A 14,227-nucleotide genomic window follows, 5' to 3' on the forward strand; every position below is an offset into this window, starting at 1 on the left:
ATTGGACACAGAAGGAATTTGTCTTGGGTGCAAATGCTCTCAGTGTACATAAAAGAAAAGATACATTCGTCAAGAGTCAAGAATCATCAGGTACAACTCTTAATGATAGTCATAGGGTACAATAAGCAATCAAATCATACTGGAAACAGTCAATATAGATCGAATTAGAGTTTCTACATGAAACTTGTTCTGCTTCCTTTGAACTATTTGAAATATATTACTGGGGAATCAATCAATCCTTACATTTCAATCCCAAAAGTGTGTTTTTTTAAAAAGGCAACTGGAGTTTCTTGTGTTTCTTTGAAGATGTTTTGCTTCTCATCTCACAGATAAACCTCCAAGTGGCCTCAACATCTCTCTAAAAGGATGCAAATGACCAGCTGTCTGCAAGGAATATAAATCCTTCCATTCCCCACCATCCTGTCAGAGCCGAAGAAGCTTCTTGGATGAGAAGTGAAAAGTCTTCAAAGAAAAAAACAACAGAAAGTGCAGTTGTCTTTTGAAAAAAAAAAAAAGCAACTTTGGGTGAACATGACCTGGATGATTGAGAATCTCCATAGATGTTTACATTTCAGTGTTTGTGAAATTTGTTACCAACTCAAGGATGCCTTCAGCCTTTCACACACAAGACCTCCTGCAAGTCTGAATCAAAAAACCTGTGGCTTTCATTGAAATCCACTCGAGTAACCATCCAATTCTCATCAAAATTTGATTTGATGTTTTAGAGGTCAAGCATACAAAGGACAATCCTGTCTCCAAAGATATCCCGTGTCAGGGCTTTGACAAATCCATCCCCATTCAAATCATAAGTCTCTAGCTGCATCTCTCGGAGTAAAAAAAAAAAAAAGATTTATTAGGAGTGACCATGTCGGCGTTACCTGGGTGCAGCTGACACTACGATACACCATTCATTTCCCCCTTAACTCTGGTCTTTCCCCCACTCCCTGGATATATATTCTCCAATGGGACACATCCATAGCCAAGAGTCATCAGTCATGATCTCCAGTAATAATCTTGCATGCCAACAGCTTCGGCTGCCTAGCAATTATCTGAAGCATTTAAAGAATGCACTACTTTCCCCACTCCCTTTCTACTGGCTACTAAAAAGATCAAAGGAGTATTTTTAGTTGACATCCTGTATTTGAAGGACTATCCAAACATAGTTCTTAAAGACGAAAAGGCATGTTAAAAATGGCCAGTACAGGTATCCTTGACTTACAATCACAACTGAGACCAAAATTTATGTTGCTAAGCGAGATAGTTGTTAAGTGAATCACTGTAGCTGTTAAGTTAGTAACACGGATGTTAAATGAATCTGACTTGACTTTGCTTAACGGAAGCAGAAGTGGTATTCAGCAGGTTCTGAACAGTTCTGGAGAACCAGTAGTGGAAATTTTGAGTAGTTCGGAGAACCAGCAAATACCACCTCTGACTGGAGATTTTACATTTTCCTTCCCCTACCACCCACCAAGCCACGCCAAGCCACGCCCACACTGGGACGTGGCAACTGTCGTACATATTAGTCATTTGCTAAGCATGTGAATTTTGATCATGTTACCATGGAGATGCTGCAACGGCCATATGAAAAATGGTCATAAGTCACTTTTTTCAGTGCAGTTGTAACTTTGAGCAATCTCTTATCAAACTGTTGTAAATCAAGGATTACCTGTAACCAAAGAAGATTAAGGCCACTTCAAAACAACTTGCTTTTCTGTTTCCTAAACCTTTTGGCCTTGTAACTTAAAATGAAGCAGATTTAAATAATCCTTTTGACTATACAAGTTCATCAGAAAATGATATTTTTCAGGACACTTATTTATTTCAGTTTTTATGGCTATGCATCTTATTTGTGTGGTTCTGGACAACTTTCAGGTCCATAAATTACACTAACCAGCCTATTAAATAAATCACAACTAAGTTCCCCACCATATGCTAAGTCACAGAAGGCAGCTTATAATGAACACGCAAAATCAAAACAACAAATGTTGTTTAATAGAAGCCCATATGATATCTTACTGGCTTAAGAAAAAGAAATAAATTTATCTGAACAAGGGAAGTTCCTGATAACTCATTTCAATAATGTTCTTTTTTCCACCCAGCCTCCAGATGGTTCCAAAATTTAGTAGATAAATTAATCAGATTTTTAAACAAGATAAAAACTAACTGAAACTAATAATTTAAGATGAGAGAAACAGTGTAGAGAGGAAAGAAAAAAAAGATTATAAAAAATGTCTTCCAATTATTTTTTTTACGAATTGACCTTTTATTCTTAAGGTTATAACATAACTTTCATTGTGGGGTGCTTGGTACTCTCTGTGCTTGGCAGTTTTCTTGGAGACGTTTCATTACCAAACTAGGTATCATCATCAGTGCTAGAAGGAAGTGGAATTTGCTGATGAAGTTACCTAGTTTGGTAATGAAACATCTGGAAGAAAATCACCAGGCTCAGTTCAACCCTCAACTATGGAGATTTTCTTCTATTTCTGGAACTGTTCTCTTCCACATTGAACAGTGAACATTTGCTTTTTCATGAATCCATATGCTTGGAGTTCACCCATAACCCATCAGAATTTTCGCTTTCTGTCCAATAGATAAATTTTTTTCTAATTTTTTTTTTTGTTTCCTAAATGAGTGGTTTAGGATTTCTTTACTGCCATTAAGTAAGAGATTCCTTGTTCTTTCCCTTCAATTCTGGATGAAATACAATCTCTGTCCCCACAAACACACACACAAACACAAACACACTTCCTCCATAGTGATCTATTTTCCAGGGCAGAAGCCCCTTTATGATTGAGAACTTTAGAAGATTTTTTTAGAATAACAAAGTTGGAAGGGACCTTGGAGGTCTTCTAGTCCAACCCCCTGCTTAGGCAGGAAACCCTACACTGCTTCAGACAAATGGTTATCCAATCTCTTCTTAAAAACTTCCAGTGTTGAAGCATTCACAACCTCTGGAGGGAAGTTGTTCCACTGATTAATTGTTCTCACTGTCAGGGAATTTCTCCTTAGTTTTAAGCTGCTTCTCTCCTTGATTAGTTTCCACCTCTTGCTTCTTGGTGTTTTGGAGAATAGCTTGACTCCCTCTTCTCTGTGGCAGCCCCTGAGATATTGGAACATTGCCATCATGTCACTCCTAGTCCTTCTTTCCATCAAACTAGACACACCCAGTTCCAGTCACTGCTCTTTATATGTTTTAGCCTCCAGTCCAGGGGTGGGCTTTAAAAGTTTCAGCAACGGGTTCTCTGCCCAGTTGCTGGGTGGGTGTGGCCATGGTGGGCGTGGCCTACTGGAACTTCTGAGAGGCCCACTTTTCACCTTCCCCAGACTCTGGAGGTTTTCCTCGAGCCTCTAGGGTAGCAAAAACTGCCTCCCTTGGGCTCTGGAGGCCCCCTGGAGGCCGGAAACAGGCCCATTTCCAGACTTCTGGAATTTCTGGGAGGTCAATTTTTCCCCCTCCCTGAGCCTCCGCGCAGGCCCTGCATTTACCTGGTATCCAAAACAGGCCATGTGGACACTCCTGGGAGGGGCGGGATGGGGTGGACAGGGGCCAGCCAGAGGTGCGATTTGGCGGTTCACCAAACCAGCCATAACGTTAGCAATGGGTTCACCCAGGTTCAGGCGGGCCCGTTGCTAACGTTATGGCTGGTTTGGTGAACCGCCAAATCTCACCTCTGGCTGCCCCTGTCCAGAATACCCAGAGATGGGATTCAGCAGGTTCTGACCAGTTCTGGAGAACCGGTAGAGGAAGTTTTGACTAGTTCAGACAACCGGCAAATACTGCCTCTGACTGGAGATTTTACAGTCTCCTTCCCCTGCCACGCCCACAGAACCGGTAGTAAAAAAAAATTGAATCCCACCATTGAGCCCACCCCTGCTCCAGTCCCCTAATCATCTTGGTTGCTCTTCTCTGCACTCTTTCTAGAAGCTCTGTGTAACTGACTGTGTAGGCAGACATGCCGTTTTTGTACGGAATGGAGACCACAGAAGTTGGAGGGAAGTCAAGGCAAACATCTCTTCCACTGATATCCGTTGTACTGTCTGTGCAGTTTGCCACATGCAACCCACTTCAGACCAGCTGCTTGGAATTGGTCATTCTGTGCTTGCCAAAATCTCACAGCTGCTGCAGGAACCTGCCAGGCTGTCGGGCAACGATAAGCATTCAGTGCCAAGCGCAGTGGATCAATTAGATTTAATGCTGCAGCTGTCTACAGTTGTCTCCTATCCTACAGCCCAATGTTTTCCAACCTTGGCAACTTTAAGATGTGTGGACTTCAACTCCCAGAGTTCACGAGCCAGCCATGCTGGCTGGGAAATTATGGAAGTTGTAGGCCATCCATCTAAAAGTTGCCAAAGTTGAAAAACGCTGCTATTCCATGATAAATGCATTGCATTCTTTTTAAACTTCAAAAATTATCTTCTTTGTATCCTATTTTGCATGCAAATTAGTCCAGCGTGCAAAACGTAGTCGCTGAACTGGTAGTAACACTGGTTGAATCCCACCCCTGCTTTATAGAATGGTAATATTGTTTTTGCGCAAATAAGTCTGATGTTCTCCCATAAGGCATCAACTACGTATTTTTCCTCCTGCAAAGTATTACTGAATGCTTCATTTACCGGAGGGCCTGGGGGCCCAGGAAGTCCTGGGACGTCAGATGTGCAGCTGCAGGAAGGAAGCAAACTGGGACAAGTTTCTTCATCCCTCTGAAATAAGAAATTAAAAAAAAGAGAACAAAGTGACTCTTACTGCACAAAGACAAACACTCTATTGTGGGACACAACAGTTTGGTCCTCTCCTTTGGCTTCTTTTTGCCTCTGCCCACCTTCAGCTGTTTAGTAAGCAGCCCATATTGGTTCTTTGCAGTGGTGATATTCTACCAGTTCAGCCCGGTTCACACGAACCGGTAGTAAAAAATGTTACCATTCAGCTGAACCGGTAGTAAAAAAACAGCTACTGGTATTTCTTTTGTTTTTTTCCTCCCAACGATCAGCTGTTCTGATGATCAGCTGTGCTGGGATCCCCCTGTGCTTTGCTCAGGAGGCTTTCCTGAGGCCCAGGAGACAAAAAACAACAACAATAATAATAATGGAGTGCAGAGGGTAGTGCTGCAAAAAAGAAGCCACACCCACCCGGTCACATGGCCATGCCCACCTCGCAACGCCTGCAGAACTGGTAGTAAAAATATTTGCATCCCAACCCTGGTTCTTTGAAGGAACGCTCAGCTCTCAAAGGCCATTTGAAGATCTAGTAGTAATTGTACTTTTTAAGGAGTTCACCTAGTGAACCAAATTAATTTACTTCTTTCTCTCCATTCTTACCGAAGCTGGTATCTCACAACATCGGTCCTCCTCCGGCCAAGAAGTGCTGCACACAATTTGCAGTGACTGCAACTGAAGCTAGAAAGGAGACAGAAAGAGAAGAAAGACATCAAAAAAAAAAAGGTGGTTCTTTGTGTCCTGCAATGGATGAGGCAAAATGGTGTCATGTGGCTGCATTCCATTTTTGTAATGGTGTGTGGTAATGGCCTTGGGAGATGGAGGGAAGAGATGCTGCCTAGAGATAAGATGAGATAGGATAGGGTAGGGTAGAACAGGATAAAACAAAATGGGATAGGATGATGAGACAGGATGGGATGGGATAGGACAGGACAGGATAAGATGATAAGACAAGACAAGATGGGATGGGATGATGGGATGGGATGGGGTAGGATAGGATAGGATGGGATAAGATCATAAGACAAGACAAGACGGGATGGGATGGGATAGAATAGGATAGTACGGGATGGGATAGGGTAGAATAGGATGATAAGACAAGACGGGATGGGATGGGATAAATAGGATAACATGATATTGTGGGATGATGGGATGATGAGGGATTCAAACCGCATAACTGCAATTTTTTTTGTTTTTGATTAGCCCCCTAGCGAGCGCAGGCAGTCTAGCGAGGCGATATGTGTGGAAAACTTGTTGGAGCTTACACTCAGTAAGACGTCACTGTGCAGTAATAGTTTTTTCCGGATGCGTAAAACAGTCCTTATTCATACACTAAGTAAGGCCCCCCCGGGTTAATAGTTAGAAAATCCGATCAGACAAGAGGTCGGGATGGCAATAAATAGCGCGATAATCCCCTCCCACCCACAGGGAAGAAACCACCCCCCCCCCCCCCCCCCCCACCCCCCCCCCCCCCCCCCCCCCCATTGTCGCATTCGAAAGCACGTGGCTCTCATGCTCCCTATGGTGATTGCACCCAAAAACTGTTTACAGTTTAAGTGATACATACACTCAAACCACTAACATTAAACTACCCAAACAGTTAGGAACCAATGTTACCCCCAACATTTATGATCGACAAGCTCAGCATCTTAGCCACTGAGCCACTGTGTCCTCGGATTCTTATCCAGCACCAATTTAATACAGACTGTTACTTGACTAGATCCTTCTGTGTAAATTTGAGCAATAAATCTTCCATGCATCAGTCACCTTGATTCATTGTGCCTGATAGAATAGAATAGAATAGAATAGAATAGAATAGAATAGAATAGAATAGAATAGAATAGAATAGAATAGAATAGAATAGAACTATTTATTGGCCAAGTGTGATTGGACACACAAGGAATTTATCTTCGGTGCATAAACTCTCAGTGTACATAAAAGAAAAGATACATTCATCAAGAGTCAAGAATCATAAGGTCCAACACTTAATGATAGTCATAGGGTACAATAAGTAATCAAGTCATACTAGGAAACAGTCAATATAAATTGTAAGGATACAAGCGACAAAGTTACAGTCATAACTTTGTGGAATAACAAGTGGGAGGGGGTGGGTGATAAGGAGTGAAGTGAAGATTAATAATGATAGTAATGCAGACTTTGTAAATAGTTGGACAGTGTTGAGGGAATTATTTGTTTAGAAGAGTGATGGAGTTTGGGGAAAAAACTGTCCTTGTGCCCAGTTGTGCATCATCTTAGTTTAACTACTTTTATTATTTCATTGTGTATTTTAAAGTTTAGGGTTATTTACTTCCGTGAGCCCGTCAGAAAAGGCACAGAAATAAAGAACATTAATAGATAAATGTATTTCAATTATGTCGATGGAGATTCACAATCATCCAGATCATGGTTGTACCAAAGATTGTCCAGGCAAGTGGACTTTCTTGGTCTTTTTCCTTGAAGATGTTTCACTTCTCATCCAAGAAGTTTTTTCAGTTCTGGTTGAATATTTTGATTGTCCCATCAGGTTGGTGTCGAGTCTATCAACTCTTAGCAGCCACACAGTGGACCTTGTCCAGGAACTTGTCCAGGATGATCTATGCCCTACCTCAATTTTCAGGTCTTTCAACAATCATCATTATCATCATCATTTAATGACCCCATAATCCCTTGTGGTGTGGAGTCTGGGCAACTGAATGGAGCTATCAGAGTGTTTAATGGCCGGATGCCCTTCCTATCACCACTGCGGAGTTTTGTTCAGCTGATATATTCTCATAATGCCCAGAGAGAAATTTCTGCCTCTACCTAGGATCGAACTCACAGCCTCCTCATTGTGAGGCGAGAGCTCCACCTCTAGGCCACTGTACCACTCCTTCAGGTTTTCCAACAGTGTCCACATTATTTCAATGTTGTTGCTGGTCAATTTCTTCTTTCTTCATTTCTCAGTGTTACAGACTTTTCTAAAGGCTAAGATTTTCGCATCACGTATCAAAAGTTATGATAATTTGAGTCTGGTCATGATTGAGAAATAAGACCCAAACCAGAAAAATACCAACCAACCCCAACACCCCCCCACCCTTAACCCCAAAAACTTCCTTGGACAGATTTTAGTCTATGATCCCCTTCCAAAAGGCCGGGGGGGGGGCGCAATCCTACCGCCCTGTCCTATTGTTTCTTTATTTTTTTTTTTTTTCTTATGCTACCCATTTAGGATTCTCATAGGCTTATTCTCACAATTGGCAAATCAACTAAATAAATATAAAATAAAGCATCAATATATTCTGTCTATCAGAATCCTGGACAGATTTTGTCTATGATCCGTATCTTTTTTTCTTAGCTATCCATAGGATTCTCAAGGGTTTTCTCCAATACTAAAATTTAAAAGCATCAATATTCTTCTCAGCCTTTTCAAAGTCTATCTTTGGCTTCCAAAGAGTGCCATAGGGAATACCACTTTGTGCACAATTCTAATCTTTGCAGATATATAGACACATCACAGCGTTTGAATATTGCTTCTGCAGCCTTTATGGCTGCTCCATCAGCAATTATCTGCAACATACAGATAGTTCTCAACTTACAAGCATTCATTTAATGACTGTTTGAAGTTAGAACAACACTGAAAAAAGTGAATTATGACCATTTTTCACACTTATGACGGTTGCAGCATCCCGGAGTCAGTTGTGACCTTCTGACAAGCAAGGTCAATGGGGAAGTCAGGTTCGTTTAACAACTGTTGTTACTAACTTAACAACTGCAACGGTTCACTTAATAACTGTGGCAAGCAAGGTCATAAAATGGAGCAAAACTCACCTGCTTAGCGATGGAATTTGAGGCTGAATTGTGATCCTAAGGGAAGGACTCTCTGTATGTAAATATGTGCGATATATATTTACATTTCTGATTATAGTTTGAGTCCTGTTATATTTAAAGCTTGTATTTGCTTTGTCAAACCACCCAGGAATACAGAAGTACAGAAAAGAAATGCACTGTCATCCCAAGAATGTTCCATATATAATTGTATCAGTTCTCTGAAACATCATTTGAGCTTCATAATTATGGACAGAGAAGCACAGACTCTTAAAGGTGAGATTCTGTGCAGACCTGTGAGACTAGCATGGAATCTAAACTTTTGATGTGCATCAATCAACTGTTTCATGCATTATACATACCTCCCATAACAAAAGCCTTTCTGGAGTGGGAGGAATATGTGACAAGTCTTCTTTTGTAACACAGTAAGTCAACCAACAACATCAATTTTAAAAAAATCTGATTTTGTTTGCTCCCCTACATGCTAACATTCTTGGGTCTTAGTAGCTGGCAAAATTGACAAAAATGAGGGCAATTTGCTGACAATGATGGCCAAGTGGTTAAGACACCAGGCTAGAAACCAGGAGATGGTGAGTTCTAGTTCTACTTTAGGCATGGAAGCTGACTGGGTGACTTTGGGCCAATCACCAAGAGATGGTGAATTCTAACCCTGTCTTAGGCATGGAAGTTGGCTTTGTTACTTTGGGCCTGTCACTCTCTCTCAGCCCAATCCACTACACGGGATTTTTGTTGTGGGGAAAATAAGAGGAGAAAGGAATATTAGGTGCGTTCACATCCTTGAGTTATTTATATATAAAAAATAATGAAGTTAGAATTACAATCTGATAAATAAATTAATTCTTAGAAAGGGACTGTGAGCTGGTCTATTCACACCCACTTAAATAAATTAAGTTCATATTCAATGTCTATTCACTGGAATCCAGCTACCCAACATGGCATTTTAACATCTTTTCTATAACTCTTTCGTGTTTCTCTAAGAAAAAGTTTAGCTAGCATACTGGAAAAGCACAGTCCCAGCCTCGAACAGAGTAAGTATCGCCAATCATGTCTCAAGGCTCAGGGCCTTTCTTAAAATTAGTACAGTAGGTAGGCTGCATCTCAGAATTCTGTTTGTAAATCTGTCACTAGACATTGTGAATCTTGGTGCTTTGATTGGGCAAATTTGACAGATTGAATCAGCCTGTCAGATTGAACAGACAAATGGATTTGATGCATCAAATTGGATTAAGTAACATGAGCAGATCCAAGGACTGTTCCACCCAAATCCAACTGGATTTCACATCGATTCAACTTATTCAGTCGAGTTAATGCTCCCCTATTGAAATGTTTTAGATATTCAAATCAATTAGGCCTCGTTTTCTAAATGAATTGAATCAAATCTGATTTAAACAAATCTAGCGGCCTTTTAAAAAAAACTTCTTTTGCTGTGATGGCCAAATGGTTTTTTTTTTATTAGAGAAAACTATGATCTATAGCTGTGATGGCGAACCTATGGCACGCTTGCCACAAGTGGCATGCAGAGCCATTTGTGCCGGCACGTAAGCCTCAGGCAAACTTACCTCACTGCGCACGTGCACGCCTCACAGCCGGTTTTCAGCCAGTTTGAAGCCTTTTTTCGGTCTCCCAGAGGCTTGAGGAAAGCCTCTGCAGGCTTTGCAGGCCAAATAATAGACCTGTTTTGTCACTTCCTGTATTTCCGGAAATACTGGAAGTGATGAAATGGCCTATTATTCATCCTGCAGAGCCCGCAGAGACTTTCATGAAGCCTCTAGGAGGCCGAAGGAGGCCTCAAACTGGCCGAAAATCAGCTGAGAGGCACAGTGCAGGTGGGGGGATTGCACGTGCATGCTCAGGGGGCATGGGGGGCGCATTGCCTTCTGGCAATGGAGCCCAAAAAGGTTAGCCACCAGTGATCTATAGTTTTGATGACCTGACAGGAAAGATTACAGAAGGAAGAGAGACATGATGTACCTTTAGAGAAAGATGCAAATTTATAAGTGTATTTATTTGCTGTAAAGAAGATTAGAACCTATTACTTTGGGTCTTTTTTCTTACTTTTCTATTTTTATTTTATTTTTCTTTCTTGTACTTTCAACTCTCTCTTTAGAAAGCTGATTTTTTTTCTTTCTTAGTGTGATTTCATTTTCATGTTCTTTTTAAATACTTTTAATATTTTTTTAAAAAAAAGACCTTTAAGTGGGTTTGCCGTGGTGATATTGAGCATCCTTAGAGCCAAATGAACTCCATGCAAGCTAGCAAAGCACCATTTTTTTTTGCCAAACATTTTTTTGTGACTGACCACATCTACCCATGGCAACCAGTTCATAAAAATATTGATACTATGTTGTTATATGTTTTATAATATAAAATGTCAAAACTGCCTGCCAACCCCAAAAGGCCAGGGATTTCTGCATTGAACCAATTTTAGATCTTCTTCTTCTTCTTCTTCTTCTTCTTCTTCTTCTTCTTCTTCTTCTTCTTCTTCTTCTTCTTCTTCTTCTTCTTCTTCTTCTTCTTCTTCTTCTTCTTCTTCTTCTTCTTCTTCTTCTTCTTCTTCTTCTTCTTCCTCCTCCTCCTCCTCCTCCTCCTCCTCCTCCTCCTCCTCCTCCTCCTCCTCCTCCTCCTCCTCCTCCTCTCTTCTTCTCCTCATCCCCTTCCTCCTCCTCCTCCTCTTCTTCTCCTCCTCCTCCCCCTCCTCCTCTGTTGAGAGGGTCACTTTTATTTCCAACATTGACAATCATCATCTTCCTAAAGTCTTGGAGAATAATTCTGTCCTTTCCCAGAGAGAGGTTATATTAAGAGACTGCACAGTCCTGAGGTCAAGGGTGGGCTGCTGGGGGTTCACAGGGGTTCAGGAGATCCTCCAGCTAAGATTCTGCACAGTTCGGAGGACCCCCAAATCCCATTCCTGGCTGGCCCCATCCACCCCTCCCCTCTCCTCCCAGGAGTCTCCACGTGGCCCATTTTGGATGCAGGTAAGTGCAGAGCACGTGTGGAAGCTCAAAAAATGGGCCTCCCGGAAGTTCGGGAAGGCCGGAAATGGGCCTGTTTCTGGCTTCCAGAGAGCCGCCGGAGTCCGGGGAGGCTGTTTTCACCAGGGGTGGGATGCAAATATTTTTACTACTGATTCTGTGGATGTGGCTAGGTGGGCATGGCTAGATGGGCGTGGTCATGTGACTGGATGGGTGTGGCTTCTTTTTTTGCAGAACCACCCCCCTCATTTTTTTTGCCTCCTGGGCCTCAGGGAAGCCTCCTGGAAGGCCGTTTTTGCTCCCAGGAGGCTTCCCTGAGGCCCAGAACAGGGTTGCCAGATTGCAGTTTGGCTCTGTGGCCAAACTGAAGTCAAAATACGGCCAAATTCGGCCAAATTATTTTTTGCTCATGGTGACGCGCATGCGCGAGGGAAGGAGAGCGCCAGAGGACGCGCTTGTCCTCCTTTTGCTCATGGTGACGCGCATGCGCGAGGGAAGGAGAGCTCGGGATGGGTGGGGAAGCCGAGGGGCGTGGCGTTGGAACGAGCCGTAATAGGAATGGGTGTGGTGTTGATGGAGGAGGAGCCGCCCCTGCTCGGGTCACAGGCGGGAAGGGGGCGTGGCCGGGTGCCAAGGTCCCGAAGGGGTGTGTGATGGGAGTTGAGAGGAAGCGGGCATGTCGGAGAACTGAGAGGACCTTTTGCTCATGGTGACGTGTATGCGCAAGGGAAGGAGAGCGGCTGGGTTGCCATCTGGCCGATTTCACGGCCAAGCAACTTTCGTACGGCCAAATTTCTGGCCAAATAAATTTGGCCGGAGACATCATTTTTTTCACGGCCAAATACGGCCAGATTTCTCGAATTTGGCCGGAAAAAAGGCCAGATGGCAACCCTGGCCCAGAAGGCCAAAAATGGAGTACGGGGGGCCGGCGCGCAGCACCACCTCCCCTTGTGTGCCCCTTTTTGCCTCCTAGGCCTCAGGGAAGCCTCTTGGGCGAAACAGTAAGACAGCGAGGGGGATCTCAGCACAGCTGATTATCAGAACAGCTGATCATCGGGAGGGAAAAAGTTTTTTAAAAAAAGAAATACCAGTTCGGCTGAACCGGTAGCTATTTTTTTAACTACCGGTTCGGCTGAATGGTAACATTTTTTACTACTGGTTTGCCCGAACTGGGCCGAACTGGTAGAATACCACCACTGGTTTTCGCTCTCCCAGAGGCTCAAGGAAAGCCGGGAAGGACAAAAATGCTCCCTCATGGTGCAGGAGGCCAACTAGGCCACGCCCACCATGGCCACGCCTACCCAGCAACCGGGCACAGAACCTGTTGCTAAAATTTTTTGAAGCCCATCCCTGCTTGAGCTGGGCAGGGAAGAAGAGGAAGAGGTTCAGAATACCACACCTTCGAATCTCTCAGAACATGTCTAGTGGATTAGAAGATTATAGCTTTAGTGTGGCAAGATTCTGTCCCTTAGGTGTAAGCTAATAAAGGATTGGACCAGATTGGATCTTGCTGTTTCTTCTGTGCGCTCGGGCCTGACAGATGTTTGTCTACCTGTTACATTTTTTAATCCACTTTTTAAGAAGCATTTCCCTTTCATGTAGAATCTCCTCAGGATGGCCCATTATTCTTTTAGGTTTCTCCTCCCTCAAGACGATATTATCGGTGCCATCATTTACTATGTATGCACGAGGCAGCTCGGTTTCATCTTGACGAAGAGTTCTATGCCACGGGAGCCATGAAATGCTTTGTCAATGCACAGCAGAGACATGATTTGTCTCAACAAGATGTTGCATATCATTCTGCCTGCCTTGACAGCCCCTCGCAATTATAGATGTACAAATCTTGCTGTTCTGAGAACGGAATAATCTTGGGTTCCTGGCACATTCTTTGACTTTCAGAGGGAAAAAAACGTTAGTTTTCCCAAAGTTCTTCCGTTATTATTTGGGAAGACGGGCTGGATCCAAGCTGGTGGCTACAATGTCCAAGCAATCTTCATGGAATAAGTACGTAACTACATGTGCAATCTTTTTGTAGGTATTTTGGCAACAAATGATCAGATCACCAAATGATCAGATGTAAAAAAAAGGATATTGAGGCTCTGGAAAGAGTGCAAAGAAAAGGGCTAAAATATATGAAGAACAGTTAGAGGAATTGGGTATGTCTAGTCTAATGAAGAGAAGGACTAGTGCTGACATGATATCAGTGTTCCAATATTTGAGGGGTTGCCACAAGGAAGAGGGGGGTCAACCTATTCTCCAAAGCACCAGAAGACAAGACAGGAACTAATGGATGGAAACTCAACTGGGGGAGAAGCAGTCTAACTGACCTAGAGTGCAATTAATCAGTGAAATGCCTTTCCCTCAGAAAGTGTGGATGGTCCATCACGGGAGGTTTTTAAGAAGAGACTGGACAATCACTTGTCTCAAATGGTATAGATTCCCTGATCTCCTACTTGAATAGAATAGAGTAGAATAGAATAGAGTAGAATAGAATAGAGTAGAATAGAATAGAGTAGAATAGAATGGAATGGAACGGAATGGAACGGAATGGAACGGAATGGAACGGAATGGAACGGAATGGAATATCAGAATAACAAAGTTGGAAGGGACCTTGAAGGTCTTCTAGTCCAACCTCCTGATCAAGCAGGAGACCCTGTATCAATCCAGACAAGTGCTTGTCCAATCTCATCTGAAAAACTTCCAGTGTTGGAGCATTCACA

General features: G+C 42.8%; 1 protein-coding gene across 1 annotated transcript in view; it reads right to left on the reverse strand.

The window, feature by feature from the left end:
• The window catches only part of COL20A1 (collagen type XX alpha 1 chain), a 198,119-nt gene that overhangs the window by 55,720 nt on the left and 128,172 nt on the right, over positions 1-14,227 (reverse strand). Inside the window, exons 27-28 of the mRNA XM_087959166.1 lie at positions 5,317-5,394; positions 4,615-4,701 (exon numbers count right to left, since the gene is read on the reverse strand). Coding sequence (XP_087815292.1) covers positions 4,615-4,701; positions 5,317-5,394 — 165 coding nt within the window. The remainder of the gene's footprint in view (positions 1-4,614; positions 4,702-5,316; positions 5,395-14,227) is intronic.

This window comes from Notechis scutatus, chromosome 3 (assembly GCF_049901735.1).
Source record: "Notechis scutatus isolate UNSWTSFEM ecotype Mainland chromosome 3, rNotScu1.2, whole genome shotgun sequence".
Classification (NCBI taxonomy): domain Eukaryota; kingdom Metazoa; phylum Chordata; class Lepidosauria; order Squamata; family Elapidae; genus Notechis; species Notechis scutatus.